This window comes from Hyla sarda, chromosome 2 (genome assembly GCF_029499605.1).
Source record: "Hyla sarda isolate aHylSar1 chromosome 2, aHylSar1.hap1, whole genome shotgun sequence".
NCBI lineage: Eukaryota > Metazoa > Chordata > Amphibia > Anura > Hylidae > Hyla > Hyla sarda.
Window position 1 is genome coordinate 507,313,370 of NC_079190.1, and position 16,983 is coordinate 507,330,352.

The window sequence follows — 16,983 nt, forward strand, 5'->3', positions numbered from 1 at the left end:
GGGGGGGGGGCACTCTGCAGGTAACATCCATTATATCATGTAATTGGGGGGGGGCACTCTGCAGGTAACATCCGATATACCGTGTGACGGGGGGGGGGTCACTCTGCAGGTAACATCCATTATATCATGTGATGGGGGGAGGGGGGCACTCTGAAGGTAACATCCATTATATCATGTGATGAGGGGTAGGGGGGCACTCTGCAGGTAACATCCATTATATCGTGTGATGGGGGGAGGGGGGCACTCTGCAGGTAACATTTATTATATCATGTGATGAGGGGGGTGGGGGCACTCTGCAGGTAACATCCATTATTCCACATTATGGGGGGGGACACTCTTTAGCTTCTCCCAGCTGTGGCTGTATTATAAGATTCCGCTCTTGTCTTGCAGCCCCCACATGGTGGCGGAGTTCTGTGTGTGCACGGAGAGCGGGACTCTGTACCTGTGGGACATGGACAGCGGGTGAGGATGGCGGCACTGTTGGGGGTCCCACCTCTGTGCCCCTCAGTGTAGAGAATGACCGTTGTGTTTCGCGCAGGTTGCAGCGCGTGCGGCAGGACGCAGATAACTTGGTTTTTCGTGATGACTCGCGGTGGTGGTGGAGCGACTTCACATCGCACCCTCGGGTGCTGACATTTGCTGACAGGACGGGGGTTCATCTTGTGGACGTCAGGGTGAGGGTCGCCTTCGTCAGTCGTCTCTTCTGCAGGTGACAGACCTATGGGCGCTGGGCCACATTAACCCTTTCTTTCTCCAGGTTCCTAATTCAGATGGACGGGAACTTTTTCGTATTGGGCAGGAGTCTTCATATCAATGCGGAGAACGTGTGATACTACCGCAGTGCCTGCGAGAGACCAACCCAGCATACTGCCTGGTGATGACCCAGGTACTGACCCCTCAGTATAATAACCAGTGTACTGCCTGGTGATGACCCAGGTACTGACCCCTCAGTATAATAACCAGTGTACTGCCTGGTGATGACCCAGATACTGACCCCTCAGTATAATAACCAGTGTACTGCCTGGTGATGACCCAGGTACTGACCCCTCAGTATAATAACCAGTGTACTGCCTGGTGATGACCCAGGTACTGACCCCTCAGTATAATAACCAGTGTACTGCCTGGTGGTGACCCAGGTACTGACCCCTCAGTATAATAACCAGTGTACTGCCTGGTGATGACCCAGGTACTGACCCCTCAGTATAATAACCAGTGTACTGCCTGGTGATGACCCAGGTACTGACCCCCTCAGTATAATAACCAGTGTACTGCCTGGTGGTGACCCAGGTACTGACCCCCTCAGTAGAATAACCAGTGTACTGCCTGGTGATGACCCAGGTACTGACCCCCTCAGTATAATAACCAGTGTACTGCCTGGTGATGACCCAGGTACTGACCCCTCAGTATAATAACCAGTATACTGCCTGGTGATGACCCAGGTACTGACCCCTCAGTATAATAACCAGTGTACTGCCTGGCGATGACCCAGGTACTGACCCCCCTCAGTATAATAACCAGTGTACTGCCTGGTGATGACCCAGGTACTGACCCCTCAGTATAATAACCAGTGTACTGTCTGGTGATGACCCAGGTACTGACCCCCTCAGTATAATAACCAGTGTACTGCCTGGTGATGACCCAGGTACTGACCCCTCAGTATAATAACCAGTGTACTGCCTGGTGATGACCCAGGTACTGACCCCTCAGTATAATAACCAGTGTACTGCCTGGTGATGACCCAGGTACTGACCCCTCAGTATAATAACCAGTGTACTGCCTGGTGGTGACCCAGGTACTGACCCCCCTCAGTATAATAACCAGTGTACTGCCTGGTGATGACCCAGGTACTGACCCCCTCAGTATAATAACCAGTGTACTGCCTGGCGATGACCCAGGTACTGACCCCCTCAGTATAATAACCAGTGTACTGCCTGGTGATGACCCAGGTACTGACCCCCTCAGTATAATAACCAGTGTACTGCCTGGTGATGACCCAGGTACTGACCCCTCAGTATAATAACCAGTGTACTGCCTGGTGATGACCCAGGTACTGACCCCTCAGTATAATAACCAGTGTACTGCCTGGTGATGACCCAGGTACTGACCCCCTCAGTATAATAACCAGTGTACTGCCTGGTGATGACCCAGGTACTGACCCCCTCAGTATAATAACCAGTGTACTGTCTGGTGATGACCCAGGTACTGACCCCCTCAGTATAATAACCAGTGTACTGCCTGGTGATGACCCAGGTACTGACCCCTCAGTATAATAACCAGTGTACTGCCTGGTGATGACCCAGGTACTGACCCCCTCAGTATAATAACCAGTGTACTGCCTGGTGATGACCCAGGTACTGACCCCCTCAGTATAATAACCAGTGTACTGCCTGGTGATGACCCAGGTACTGACCCCCTCAGTATAATAACCAGTGTACTGCCTGGTGATGACCCAGGTACTGACCCCCTCAGTATAATAACCAGTGTACTGCCTGGTGATGACCCAGGTACTGACCCCTCAGTATAATAACCAGTGTACTGCCTGGTGATGACCCAGGTACTGACCCCCCTCAGTATAATAACCAGTGTACTGCCTGGTGATGACCCAGGTACTGACCCCCTCAGTATAATAACCAGTGTACTGCCTGGTGATGACCCAGGTACTGACCCCCTCAGTATAATAACCAGTGTACTGCCTGGTGATGACCCAGGTACTCACCCCTCAGTATAATAACCAGTGTACTGCCTGGTGATGACCCAGGTACTGACCCCCTCAGTATAATAACCAGTGTACTGCCTGGTGATGACCCAGGTACTGACCCCTCAGTATAATATCCAGTGTACTGCCTGGTGATGACCCAGGTACTGACCCCTCAGTATAATAACCAGTGTACTGCCTGGTGATGACCCAGGTACTGACCCCCTCAGTATAATAAGCAGTGTACTGCCTGGTGATGACCCATGTACTGACCCCCCTCAGTATAATAACCAGTGTACTGCCTGGTGATGACCCAGGTACTGACCCCCTCAGTATAATAACCAGTGTACTGCCTGGTGATGACCCAGGTACTGACCCCTCAGTATAATAACCAGTGTACTGCCTGGTGATGACCCAGGTACTGACCCCCTCAGTATAATAACCAGTGTACTGCCTGGTGATGACCCAGGTACCGACCCCTGAGTATAATAACCAGTGTACTGCCTGGTGATGACCCAGGTACTGACCCCCTCAGTATAATAACCAGTGTACTGCCTGGTGATGACCCATGTACTGACCCCCCTCAGTATAATAACCAGTGTACTGCCTGGTGATGACCCAGGTACTGACCCCCCCTCAGTATAATAACCAGTGTACTGCCTGGTGATGACCCAGGTACTCACCCCTGAGTATAATAACCAGTGTACTGCCTGGTGATGACCCAGGTACTCACCCCTGAGTATAATAACCAGTGTACTGCCTGGTGATGACCCAGGTACTGACCCCCTCGGTATAATAACCAGTGTACTGCCTGGTGATGACCCAGGTACTGACCCCTCAGTATAATAACCAGTGTACTGCCTGGTGATGACCCAGGTACTGACCCCTCAGTATAATAACCAGTGTACTGCCTGGTGATGACCCAGGTACTGACCCCCCTCAGTATAATAACCAGTGTACTGCCTGGTGATGACCCAGGTACTCACCCCTGAGTATAATAACCAGTGTACTGCCTGGTGATGACCCAGGTACTGACCCCTCAGTATAATAACCAGTGTACTGCCTGGTGATGACCCAGGTACTGACCCCCTCAGTATAATAACCAGTGTACTGCCTGGTGATGACCCAGGTACTGACCCCCTCAGTATAATAACCAGTGTACTGCCTGGTGGTGACCCAGGTACTGACCCCTCAGTATAATAACCAGTGTACTGCCTGGTGATGACCCAGGTACTCACCCCTCAGTATAATAACCAGTGTACTGCCTGGTGATGACCCAGGTACTGACCCCCTCAGTATAATAACCAGTGTACTGCCTGGTGATGACCCAGGTACTGACCCCCCTCAGTATAATTACCAGTGTACTGCCTGGTGATGACCCAGGTACTGACCCCCTCAGTATAATAACCAGTGTACTGCCTGGTGGTGACCCAGGTACTGACCCCCTCAGTATAATAACCAGTGTACTGCCTGGTGATGACCCAGGTACTGACCCCCCTCAGTATAATTACCAGTGTACTGCCTGGTGATGACCCAGGTACTGACCCCCTCAGTATAATAACCAGTGTACTGCCTGGTGGTGACCCAGGTACTGACCCCCTCAGTATAATAACCAGTGTACTGCCTGGTGATGACCCAGGTACTGACCCCCTCAGTATAATAACCAGTGTACTGCCTGGTGATGACCCAGGTACTGACCCCCTCAGTATAATAACCAATGTACTGCCTGGTGATGACCAAGGTACTGACCCCTCAGTATAATAACCAGTGTACTGCCTGGTGATGACCCAGGTACTGACCCCTCAGTATAATAACCAGTGTACTGCCTGGTAATGACCCAGGTACTGACCCCTCAGTATAATAACCAGTGTACTGCCTGGTGATGACCCAGGTACTGACCCCCTCAGTATAATAACCAGTGTACTGCCTGGTGATGACCCATGTACTGACCCCCTCAGTATAATAACCAGTGTACTGCCTGGTGATGACCCAGGTACTGACCCCCTCAGTATAATTACCAGTGTACTGCCTGGTGATGACCCAGGTACTGACCCCCTCAGTATAATAACCAGTGTACTGCCTGGTGATGACCCAGGTACTGACCCCTCAGTATAATAACCAGTGTACTGCCTGGTGATGACCCAGGTAGTGACCCCCTCAGTATAATAACCAGTGTACTGCCTGGTGATGACCCAGGTAGTGACCCCCCTCAGTATAATAACCAGTGTACTGCCTGGAGATGACCCAGGTACTGACCCCTCAGTATATTAACCAGTGTACTGCCTGGTGATGACCCAGGTACTGACCCCCCTCAGTATAATAACCAGTGTACTGCCTGGTGATGACCCAGGTAGTGACCCCCCTCAGTATAATAACCAGTGTACTGCCTGGTGATGACCCAGGTAGTGACCCCCTCAGTATAATAACCAGTGTACTGCCTGGTGATGACCCAGGTACTGACCCCTCAGTATAATAACCAGTGTACTGCCTGGTGATGACCCAGGTACTGACCCCTCAGTATAATAACCAGTGTACTGCCTGGTGATGACCCAGGTACTGACCCCCTCAGTATAATAACCAGTGTACTGCCTGGTGATGACCCAGGTACTGACCCCCTCAGTATAATAACCAGTGTACTGCCTGGTGGTGACCCAGGTACTGACCCCCTCAGTATAATAACCAGTGTACTGCCTGGTGATGACCCAGGTACTGACCCCCCTCAGTATAATAACCTGTGTACTGCCTGGTGATGACCCAGGTACTGACCCCTCAGTATAATAACCAGTGTACTGCCTGGTGATGACCCAGGTACTGACCCCTCAGTATAATAACCAGTGTACTGCCTGGTGATGACCCAGGTACTGACCCCTCAGTATAATAACCAGTGTACTGCCTGGTGATGACCCAGGTACTGACCCCACAGTATAATAACCAGTGTACTGCCTGGTGATGACCCAGGTACTGACCCCTCAGTATAATAACCAGTGTACTGCCTGGTGATGACCCAGGTACTGACCCCCTCAGTATAATAACCAGTGTACTGCCTGGTGATGACCCAGGTACTGACCCCTCAGTATAATAACCAGTGTACTGCCTGGTGATGACCCAGGTACTGACCCCCCTCAGTATAATAACCTGTGTACTGCCTGGTGATGACCCAGGTACTGACCCCTCAGTATAATAACCAGTGTACTGCCTGGTGATGACCCAGGTACTGACCCCTCAGTATAAAAACCAGTGTACTGCCTGGTGATGACCCAGGTACTTACCCCTCAGTATAATAACCAGTGTACTGCCTGGTGATGACCCAGGTACTCACCCCTGAGTATAATAACCAGTGTACTGCCTGGTGATGACCCAGGTACTGACCCCCCTCAGTATAATTACCAGTGTACTGCCTGGTGATGACCCAGGTACTGACCCCCTCAGTATAATAACCAGTGTACTGCCTGGTGATGACCCAGGTACTGACCCCTCAGTATAATAACCAGTGTTCTGCCTGGTGATGACCCAGGTACTGACCCCCCTCAATATAATAACCAGTGTACTGCCTGGTAATGACCCAGGTACTGACCCCTCAGTATAATAACCAGTGTACTGCCTGGTAATGACCCAGGTACTGACCCCTCAGTATAATAACCAGTGTTTTGCCTTTGTCTCTCTAGTTCTCTCTGTACGTCATGGACGAGCGATTTCCTCTGGTTCCTGTAGCCAAATGGGATCATATGCTGGAGGGGCCCCCCACGTACGTCAGCACCATTTCTGGAGAGACTACTGACTGCTTCAACAAGATTCTGCTCAGCACGCAGCACAGTCAGGAGACACTGATGGTTCAGTACTCGGGTAAGTCACTGGCCCTGTGGCTACTGTATTGTGTCTGGTCATTACCCAATGTGTCACTTGGTCTCTAGTATAGTCTGTCACCTGATCTGCAGCCATTTCCATGGTCTTGTCTGTGGTCTGGTCTGCAGTTTCTTCAGTGGTCTGTATGTATGTCTGGTCCCTGGTGATATTCTGGTCTGCAGTCTTGTCCCTGGTCAGTCTTCTGGTCTGTAGTCATTTTCATGGTCTTGTCCTTGGTGATAGTCTGGTCTGCAGTCTCTTCAGTGGTCTGTTTGACTGGTCCCTGGTGATAATCTGGTCTGCAGTCTGGTTCCTGGTCCGTAATCTGGTCTGTAGCCTGGTCCATGGACTGGTCTGCAGTCTTTCCCATGGTCTTGTCCCTGGTGATAGTCTGGTCTGCAGTCTTGTTCTTGGTCAGTGGTCTGGTCTGTAGTCCTGTTCTTGGTCAGTGGTCTGGTCTGTAGTCTTGTTTTTGGTCAGTGGTCTGGTCTGTAGTCTGGTCTGTTGCCTGGTCCATGGACTGATCTGCAGTCTTTCCCATGGTCTTGTCTCTGGTAATAGTCTGGTCTGCAGTCTTGTTCTTGGTCAGTGGTCTGGTCTGTAGTCTGGTCTGTTGCCTGGTCCATGGACTGGTCTGCAGTCTTTTCCATGGTCTTGTCCCTTGTGAAAGTCTGGTCTGCAGCCTTGTCCATGGTGAATGGTCTAGACCTGCGGTACTCAACTGGCAGACCGTGATCCAGATCCGGACCGCGGCCGCCAGTCATCCGGACCGCCTGCAGATCTCCCCTCATTCATTTGTATCGACGTCATTTATTGTGGGGGCACAGTAATCTCATTTATTGTGGGGGCACAGCGGCATCATTTATTGTGGGGGCACAGCGATATCATTCATTGTGGAGGCACAGTAATCTCATTTATTGTGGGGGCACAGCGGCATCATTTATTGTGGGGGCACAGCGATATCATTTATTGTGGGGGCACAGTAATATCATTTATTGTGGGGGCACAGTAATATCATTTATTGTGGGGGCACAGCGACATCATTTATTATGGGGCACAGCGACATCATTTATTGTGGAGGCACAGTAATATCATTTATTGTGGGGGCACAGCGATATCATTCATTGTGGGGGCACAGTAATATCATTCATTGTGGGGGCACAGCGATATCATTCATTGTGGGGGCACAGCGGCATCATTTATTGTGGGGGCACAGCGGCATCATTTATTGTGGGGGCACAGCAATATCATTCATTGTGGGGGCACAGCGATATCATTCATTGTGGGGGCACAGCGGCATCATTTATTGTGGGGGCACAGCGGCATCATTTATTGTGGGGGCACAGCGGCATCATTTATTGTGGGGGCACAGCGGCATCATTTATTGTGGGGGCACAGCGGCATCATTTATTGTGGGGGCACAGCGGCATCATTTATTGTGGGGGCACATCGACATCATTCATTGTGGGGGCACAGCGATATCATTTATTGTGGGGGCACAGCGACATCATTTATTGTGGGGGCACATCGACATCATTCATTGTGGGGGCACAGCGATATCATTCATTGTGGGGGCACAGCGACATCATTTATTGTGGGGGCACAGCGACATCATTCATTGTGGGGGCACAGCGACATCATTTATTGTGGGGGCACAGCGACATCATTTATTGTGGGGGCACAGCGACATCATTTATTGTGGGGGCACAGTAATATCATTGTGGGGCACAGAAACATCATTTATTGTGGGGGCACAGCGACATCATTTATTGTGGGGGCACAGCGACATCATTTATTGTGGGGGCACAGCGACATCATTTATTGTGGGGGCACAGCGATATCATTCATTGTGGGGGCACAGCGACATCATTCATTGTGGGGGCACAGCGACATCATTGTGGGGGCACAGTGGCATAATTCCTTGTTTTATGGTACAATAAGTCAGTACAGGCCACAGTGTTTGTCAAAATATATTTGGCTACATAGGAGGAGATTTATCAAAAACTGTCCAGAGGAAAAGTTGCTGAGTTGCCCATAGCAACCAATCAGATCACTTCTTTCATTTCTGATAAGGCCTCTGCAAAATGAAAGTAGCGATCTGATTGGTTGCTATGGGCAACTCAGCATCTTTTTCTCTGGACAGGTTTTGATAAATCTCCCCCCATAGAGTGTGGCAGTAATATAACAGGGATATAGCGTGTGGCAGTACCATACCTGGGGCATACCATGCAGTAGAAATATACTAGGGATACAGCATGTGGCAGTAATATACCAGGGGCACAGCGTGTGGCAGGAATATACCAGGGGCACAGCGTGCGGGCAGTAATATACCAGGGGCACAGCATGCGGGCAGTAATATACCAGGGGCATAGCATGTGGCAGTAACATATTAGGGGCATAGCGTGTGGCAGTAATATACCAGGGGCACAGCGTGTGGCAGTAATATACCAGGGGCACAGCGTGTGGCAGTAACATACCAGGGGCATAGCGTGTGGCAGTAATATACCAGGGGCACAGCATGTGGCAGTAATATACCAGGGGCACAGCATGTGGCAGTAATATACCAGGGGCACAGCGTGTGGCAGTAATATACCAGGGGCACAGCGTGTGGCAGTAATATACCAGGGGCACAGCATGTGGCAGTAATATACCAGGGGCATAGCGTGTGGCAGTAATATACCAGGGGCACAGCATGTGGCAGTAATATACCAGGGGCATAGCGTGTGGCAGTAATATACCAGGGGCATAGCGTGTGGCAGTAATATACCAGGGGCATAGCGTGTGGCAGTAATATACCAGGGGCATAGCGTGCGGCAGTAATATACCAGGGGAATAGCGTGTGGCAGTAATATACCAGGGGCACAGCGTGCGGCAGTAATATACCAGGGGCACAGCATGTGGCAGTAATATACCAGGGGCATAGCGTGTGGCAGTAATATACCAGGGGCACAGCGTGTGGCAGTAATATACCAGGGGCATAGCGTGTGGCAGTAATATACCAGGGGCACAGCGTGTGGCAGTAATATACCAGGGGCACAGCGTGTGGCAGTAATATACCAGGGGCACAGCGTGTGGCAGTAATATACCAGGGGCACAGCATGTGGCAGTAATATACCAGGGGCATAGCGTGTGGCAGTAATATACCAGGGGCACAGCATGCGGGCAGTAATATACCAGGGGCACAGCGTGTGGGCAGTAATATACCAGGGGCACAGCATGTGGCAGTAATATACCAGGGGCATAGCGTGTGGCAGTAATATATCAGGGGCATAGCGTGTGGCAGTAATATACCAGGGGCATAGCGTGTGGCAGTAATATACCAGGGGCATAGCGTGTGGCAGTAATATACCAGGGGCACAGCATGTGGCAGTAATATACCAGGGGCATAGCGTGTGGCAGCAATATACCAGGGGCACAGCGTGTGGCAGTAATATACCAGGGGCATAGCGTGCGGCAGTAATATACCAGGGGCACAGCGTGTGGCAGTAATATACCAGGGGCACAGCGTGTGGCAGTAATATACCAGGGGCATAGCGTGTGGCAGTAATATATCCAGGGGCATAGCGTGTGGCAGTAATATACCAGGGGCACAGCGTGTGGCAGTAATATACCAGGGGCATAGCATGTGGCAGTAACATATTAGGGGCATAGCGTGTGGCAGTAATATACCAGGGGCACAGCATGTGGCAGTAATATACCAGGGGCACAGCGTGTGGGCAGTAATATACCAGGGGCATAGCGTGTGGCAGTAATATACCAGGGGCACAGCATGTGGCAGTAATATACCAGGGGCACAGCGTGCAGGCAGTAATATACCAGGGGCACAGCGTGTGGCAGTAATATACCAGGGGCACAGCGTGTGGCAGTAACATACCAGGGGCATAGCGTGTGGCAGTAATATACCAGGGGCACAGCATGTGGCAGTAATATACCAGGGGCACAGCGTGTGGCAGTAATATACCAGGGGCACAGCGTGTGGCAGTAATATACCAGGGGCACAGCGTGTGGCAGTAATATACCAGGGGCATAGCGTGTGGCAGTAATATACCAGGGGCACAGCATGTGGCAGTAATATACCAGGGGCATAGCGTGTGGCAGTAATATACCAGGGGCATAGCGTGTGGCAGTAATATACCAGGGGCATAGCGTGTGGCAGTAATATACCAGGGGCATAGCGTGCGGCAGTAATATACCAGGGGAATAGCGTGTGGCAGTAATATACCAGGGGCACAGCGTGCGGCAGTAATATACCAGGGGCACAGCATGTGGCAGTAATATACCAGGGGCATAGCGTGTGGCAGTAATATACCAGGGGCACAGCGTGTGGCAGTAATATACCAGGGGCATAGCGTGTGGCAGTAATATACCAGGGGCACAGCGTGTGGCAGTAATATACCAGGGGCACAGCGTGTGGCAGTAATATACCAGGGGCACAGCGTGTGGCAGTAATATACCAGGGGCACAGCATGTGGCAGTAATATACCAGGGGCATAGCGTGTGGCAGTAATATACCAGGGGCACAGCATGCGGGCAGTAATATACCAGGGGCACAGCGTGTGGGCAGTAATATACCAGGGGCACAGCATGTGGCAGTAATATACCAGGGGCATAGCGTGTGGCAGTAATATATCAGGGGCATAGCGTGTGGCAGTAATATACCAGGGGCACAGCGTGTGGCAGTAATATACCAGGGGCATAGCGTGTGGCAGTAATATACCAGGGGCATAGCGTGTGGCAGTAATATACCAGGGGCACAGCATGTGGCAGTAATATACCAGGGGCATAGCGTGTGGCAGCAATATACCAGGGGCACAGCGTGTGGCAGTAATATACCAGGGGCATAGCGTGCGGCAGTAATATACCAGGGGCACAGCGTGTGGCAGTAATATACCAGGGGCACAGCGTGTGGCAGTAATATACCAGGGGCATAGCGTGTGGCAGTAATATATCCAGGGGCATAGCGTGTGGCAGTAATATACCAGGGGCACAGCGTGTGGCAGTAATATACCAGGGGCATAGCGTGTGGCAGTAATATACCAGGGGCACAGCATGCAGGCAGTAATATACCAGGGGCACAGCGTGTGGGCAGTAATATACCAGGGGCACAGCATGTGGCAGTAATATACCAGGGGCATAGCGTGTGGCAGTAATATATCAGGGGCATAGCGTGTGGCAGTAATATACCAGGGGCATAGCTTGTGGCAGTAATATACCAGGGGCACAGCATGTGGCAGTAATATACCAGGGGCACAGCGTGCAGGCAGTAATATACCAGGGGCATAGCGTGCAGGCAGTAATATACCAGGGGCACAGCGTGCGGCAGTAATATACCAGGGGCATAGCGTGTGGCAGTAATATACCAGGGGCACAGCGTGTGGGCAGTAATATACCAGGGGCATAGCGTGTGGGCAGTAATATACCAGGGGCACAGCATGTGGCAGTAATATACCAGGGGCACAGCGTGTGGCAGTAATATACCAGGGGCACAGCGTGTGGCAGTAAGATACCAGGGGCATAGCGTGTGGCAGTAATATACCAGGGGCATAGCGTGTGGCAGTAATATACCAGGGGCACAGCGTGTGGCAGTAATATACCAGGGGCACAGCGTGTGGCAGTAATATACCAGGGGCACAGCGTGTGGCAGTAATATACCAGGGGCACAGCGTGCAGGCAGTAATATACCAGGGGCACAGCGTGTGGCAGTAATATACCAGGGGCACAGCGTGTGGCAGTAAGATACCAGGGGCATAGCGTGTGGCAGTAATATACCAGGGGCATAGCGTGTGGCAGTAATATACCAGGGGCACAGCGTGTGGCAGTAATATACCAGGGGCACAGCGTGTGGCAGTAATATACCAGGGGCATAGCGTGTGGGCAGTAATATACCAGGGGCATAGCGTGTGGCAGTAATATACCAGGGGCACAGCGTGTGGCAGTAATATACCAGGGGCACAGCGTGCAGGCAGTAATATACCAGGGGCACAGCGTGTGGCAGTAATATATCAGGGGCATAGCGTGTGGCAGTAATATACCAGGGGCATAGCTTGTGGCAGTAATATACCAGGGGCACAGCATGTGGCAGTAATATACCAGGGGCACAGCGTGCAGGCAGTAATATACCAGGGGCACAGCGTGCGGCAGTAATATACCAGGGGCATAGCGTGTGGCAGTAATATATCAGGGGCATAGCGTGTGGCAGTAATATACCAGGGGCATAGCGTGCAGGCAGTAATATACCAGGGGCACAGCGTGCGGCAGTAATATACCAGGGGCATAGCGTGTGGCAGTAATATACCAGGGGCACAGCGTGTGGGCAGTAATATACCAGGGGCACAGCATGTGGCAGTAATATACCAGGGGCACAGCGTGTGGCAGTAATATACCAGGGGCACAGCGTGTGGCAGTAAGATACCAGGGGCATAGCGTGTGGCAGTAATATACCAGGGGCATAGCGTGTGGCAGTAATATACCAGGGGCACAGCGTGTGGCAGTAATATACCAGGGGCACAGCGTGTGGCAGTAATATACCAGGGGCACAGCGTGTGGCAGTAATATACCAGGGGCACAGCGTGTGGCAGTAATATACCAGGGGCACAGCGTGTGGCAGTAAGATACCAGGGGCATAACGTGTGGCAGTAATATACCAGGGGCACAGCGTGTGGCAGTAATATACCAGGGGCACAGGGTGTGGCAGTAATATACCAGGGGCACAGCATGTGGCAGTAATATACCAGGGGCACAGCGTGTGGGCAGTAATATACCAGGGGCACAGCGTGTGGGCAGTAATATACCAGGGGCATAGCGTGTGGCAGTAATATACCAGGGGCACAGCGTGCGGCAGTAATATACCAGGGGCACAGCGTGCAGGCAGTAATATACCAGGGGCACAGCGTGTGGCAGTAATATACCAGGGGCACAGCGTGTGGCAGTAATATACCAGGGGCATAGCGTGTGGCAGTAATATATCAGGGGCATAGCGTGTGGCAGTAATATACCACGGGCATAGCGTGTGGCAGTAATATACCAGGGGCACAGCGTGTGGGCAGTAATATACCAGGGGCACAGCATGTGGCAGTAATATACCAGGGGCACAGCATGTGGCAGTAATATACCAGGGGCATAGCGTGTGGCAGTAATATATCAGGGGCATAGCGTGTGGCAGTAATATACCAGGGGCATAGCGTGTGGCAGTAATATACCAGGGGCATAGCGTGTGGCAGTAATATACCAGGGGCACAGCGTGCGGCAGTAATATACCAGGGGCATAGCGTGTGGCAGTAATATACCAGGGGCATAGCGTGTGGCAGTAATATACCAGGGGCATAGCGTGTGGCAGTAATATACCAGGGCACAGTGTGAGGCAGTAATATATCCAGGGGCATAGCGTGTGGCAGTAATATACCAGGGGCACAGCGTGCGGCAGTAATATACCAGGGGCACAGCGTGTGGCAGTAATATACCAGGGGCACAGCGTGTGGCAGTAATATACCAGGGGCATAGCGTGTGGCAGTAATATACCAGGGGCATAGCGTGTGGCAGTAATATACCAGGGGCACAGCGTGCGGCAGTAATATACCAGGGGCATAGCGTGTGGCAGTAATATACCAGGGGCATAGCGTGTGGCAGTAATATACCTGGGCACAGTGTGAGGCAGTAATATACCAGGGGCACAGCGTGCAAGCAGTAATATATGCAGGGGTATAATATATGGAAGTATTATATTCAGGGGGTACAGTGTGAGGCAGTGATATATTTAGGGGTACAGTGTGTGGCAGTAATATATTTAGGGGTACGGTGTGTGGCAGTATTATATCAAGGGGCACAGAGTGCAGGCAGTAATATATCCAGGGGCATAGCATGTGGCAATAATATATGCAGGGGTATAGTATATGGCAGTATTATATTCAACGGGTACAGTGTGTGGCAGTAATATATTTAGGGGTACAACATGTGGCAGTATTTTCAGGGGTACAGCGTGCAACAGTTATATTAAGGGGTACACAATGCGGCAGCGTTTTATTTAGGGGTACAGTGCGGCAGTATTACATTCAGGGGCAATATTTTATTGTCTGGTAGTAATAATTTCATGGGTACAGTATGCGGTAGTATTATTTTTAGAGATACAGTCTATGGCAGTATTTTCAGGGGTACAGTATGCAGCAGTATTACTTTCAGGGGTACAGCAGGCAGCAGTATTTTCAGAGATACAGTATGCGGCAGTATTTTCAGGGATACAGAATGAAGCGGTATTATTTTTAGGGGTATAGTATGCAGCAGTATTTTCAGGGGTACAGTATGCAGCGGTATTATAGGGGTACAATATGCGGCAGTATTTACAGGGGTACAGTAGGCAGTGGTATTATTTTTAGGGGTACAATATGAGGCAGTATTTTCAGGGTTACAGTAGACAGCTGTATTATTTTTAGGGGTACAGTATGGGGCAGTATTATTTTCAGGGGTACAGTAGACAGCGGTATTATTTTTTATAGGTACAGTATGGGGCAGTATTATTTTCAGGGGTACAGTAGACAGCGGTATTTTTAGGGGTACAGTATGGGGCAGTATTATTTTCAGGGGTACAGTAGACAGCAGTATTTTTAGGGGTACAATATGAGACAGTATTATTTTCAGGGGTACAGTAGGCAGCAGTATTATTTTTAGGGGTACAGTATGTGGCAGTATTTTCAGGGTTACAGTATGCGGCAGTATTTTCTGGGGTACAGTAGGCAGCAGTATTATTTTTAGGGGTGCAGTATGCGTCAGTATTCAGAAAATACAGGAAACAGTACATTTACATCCTCCAGAGTTCAGTCATTTTACCTATATCCTTCATGGCCTTAGCGCTTAGCTCGGACCTTTACCAGTGACAGACCTGGATGAGCGGACCCTCACTAAAAATAGTGGAGTACCCCTGGTCTAGTCTGTAGTCTGGTCTGCCGCCTTCCTCTTCAGATATCATGTGTTGTGTTGCAGGTGGTGGCTCCAGCTCCTTTCAGCTGCACTTACCGGCCATAAGTCTTCCACGTATTTCAGAGTCTCTGGATCATCTGGCTCCGCTGCTGCCCCATCATCATGACACTGTGCTGCCGAGGCTGCAGTCCCCGCTGGCTGGTCAGTATACCCCACTCTTCCTCTACACAGGTTTTACTAAATCTCCCCATAAATCATTCAGACATCTTTGAGTAACCACTTGTTGACAGGAAGGCCTCTGCCCTGTACAATCTTCTGGAGTTCTGCTGCCTGGGTTATGAATGGATGAAGGGGCAGTTGTACTGTGCACTTAGTATCTGCTCTATTCTCTGGTGGTTATACTGTGTGCTGAATATCTGCTCTCTCTCCAGTGGTAGTTGCACTGTGCACCTAGTATCTGCTCTATCCTCTGGGGGTTATACTGTGTGCTCAATATCTGCTCTCTCTCTCCAGTGGTAGTTGCACTGTGCACCTAGTATCTGCTCTATCCTCTGGGGGTTATACTGTGTGCTCAATATCTGCTCTCTCTCTCTCTTCTGTGGTTGTTTTACTGTACATCAGTATCTACTCTCTCCTGTGTTGGTTGTGCTCTTTCCAGCAGTGGTTGTACTGTGTGCACTAGGGATGTAAGAAAAAATCGATTCTCGCGATAATCGCGATTTTTTCATTTGCCGATACTGAATCGATTCAAAATATTTTTGAATCGATTCTTTTAGGGATGTGGAATTTTTATCTCCTGAAGCCCGGAACAGCATGTCCTGTCCTGGGCATCAGGAGATAAAAGTTCCACATTTGTGGAGCCGGGCAGGCCGGATCTGACACGGCATCGCTCTGGGTGTATGGAGCGGGCTCCGACTCGTGCCCGCGCCGTACTATGCGACCCCCGGCTGATTTCAGTAGCCGGGGGCCGCCGCTAATAGCCAGCATGCGGCGATCGCCGCGGCTGGCTATTAAAGGAGTACTCCGGTGCACACTTTTCTCATGTTATCCCGTCCGGGCTGCAAAATAAAAGAAAACGCACTTTATCTTACCTGCCAACGAGCCCCCGGAGCTCCGGTACAGGTGTTGGGTCCCCGGGCTGTATTCTTCTTACTTCCTGTTAGCCCGGCACGTCACACGGAGCTTCAGCCTATCACTGGCCGCATCGATGTCCCGCCTCCGCTGGTGATAGGCTGAAGCTCCATGTGACGTGCCGGGCTAACAGGAAGTAAGAAGAATACAGCCCGGGGACCCAACACCTGTACCGGAGCTCCGGGGGCTCGTTGGCAGGTAAGATAAAGTGCGTTTTCTTTTATTTTGCAGCCCGGACGGGATAAAATGAGAAAAGTGAGCACCGGAGTACTAGATCGCCGCTGTCAAAGCTGACAGCGGCGTCTATTGGGATCTATGAATGCTCCCAGGTGGGCGATGTATCGGGATATATCGTGATGTATCGTCACCTAGACGGTATCGCGATATATCGGGATATATCGAAT

The 16,983-nt window shown here is 50.9% G+C and overlaps 1 protein-coding gene across 1 annotated transcript in view; it reads left to right on the forward strand.

Annotated features, from left to right (window-relative positions):
* LOC130357276 (TATA box-binding protein-associated factor, RNA polymerase I, subunit C-like) overlaps window positions 1–16,983 on the forward strand; it is a 51,644-nt gene that overhangs the window by 32,594 nt on the left and 2,067 nt on the right. The window contains exons 10-14 of the mRNA XM_056559908.1: window positions 391–462; window positions 539–674; window positions 758–886; window positions 6,361–6,538; window positions 15,512–15,649. Coding sequence (XP_056415883.1) covers window positions 391–462; window positions 539–674; window positions 758–886; window positions 6,361–6,538; window positions 15,512–15,649 — 653 coding nt within the window. The remainder of the gene's footprint in view (window positions 1–390; window positions 463–538; window positions 675–757; window positions 887–6,360; window positions 6,539–15,511; window positions 15,650–16,983) is intronic.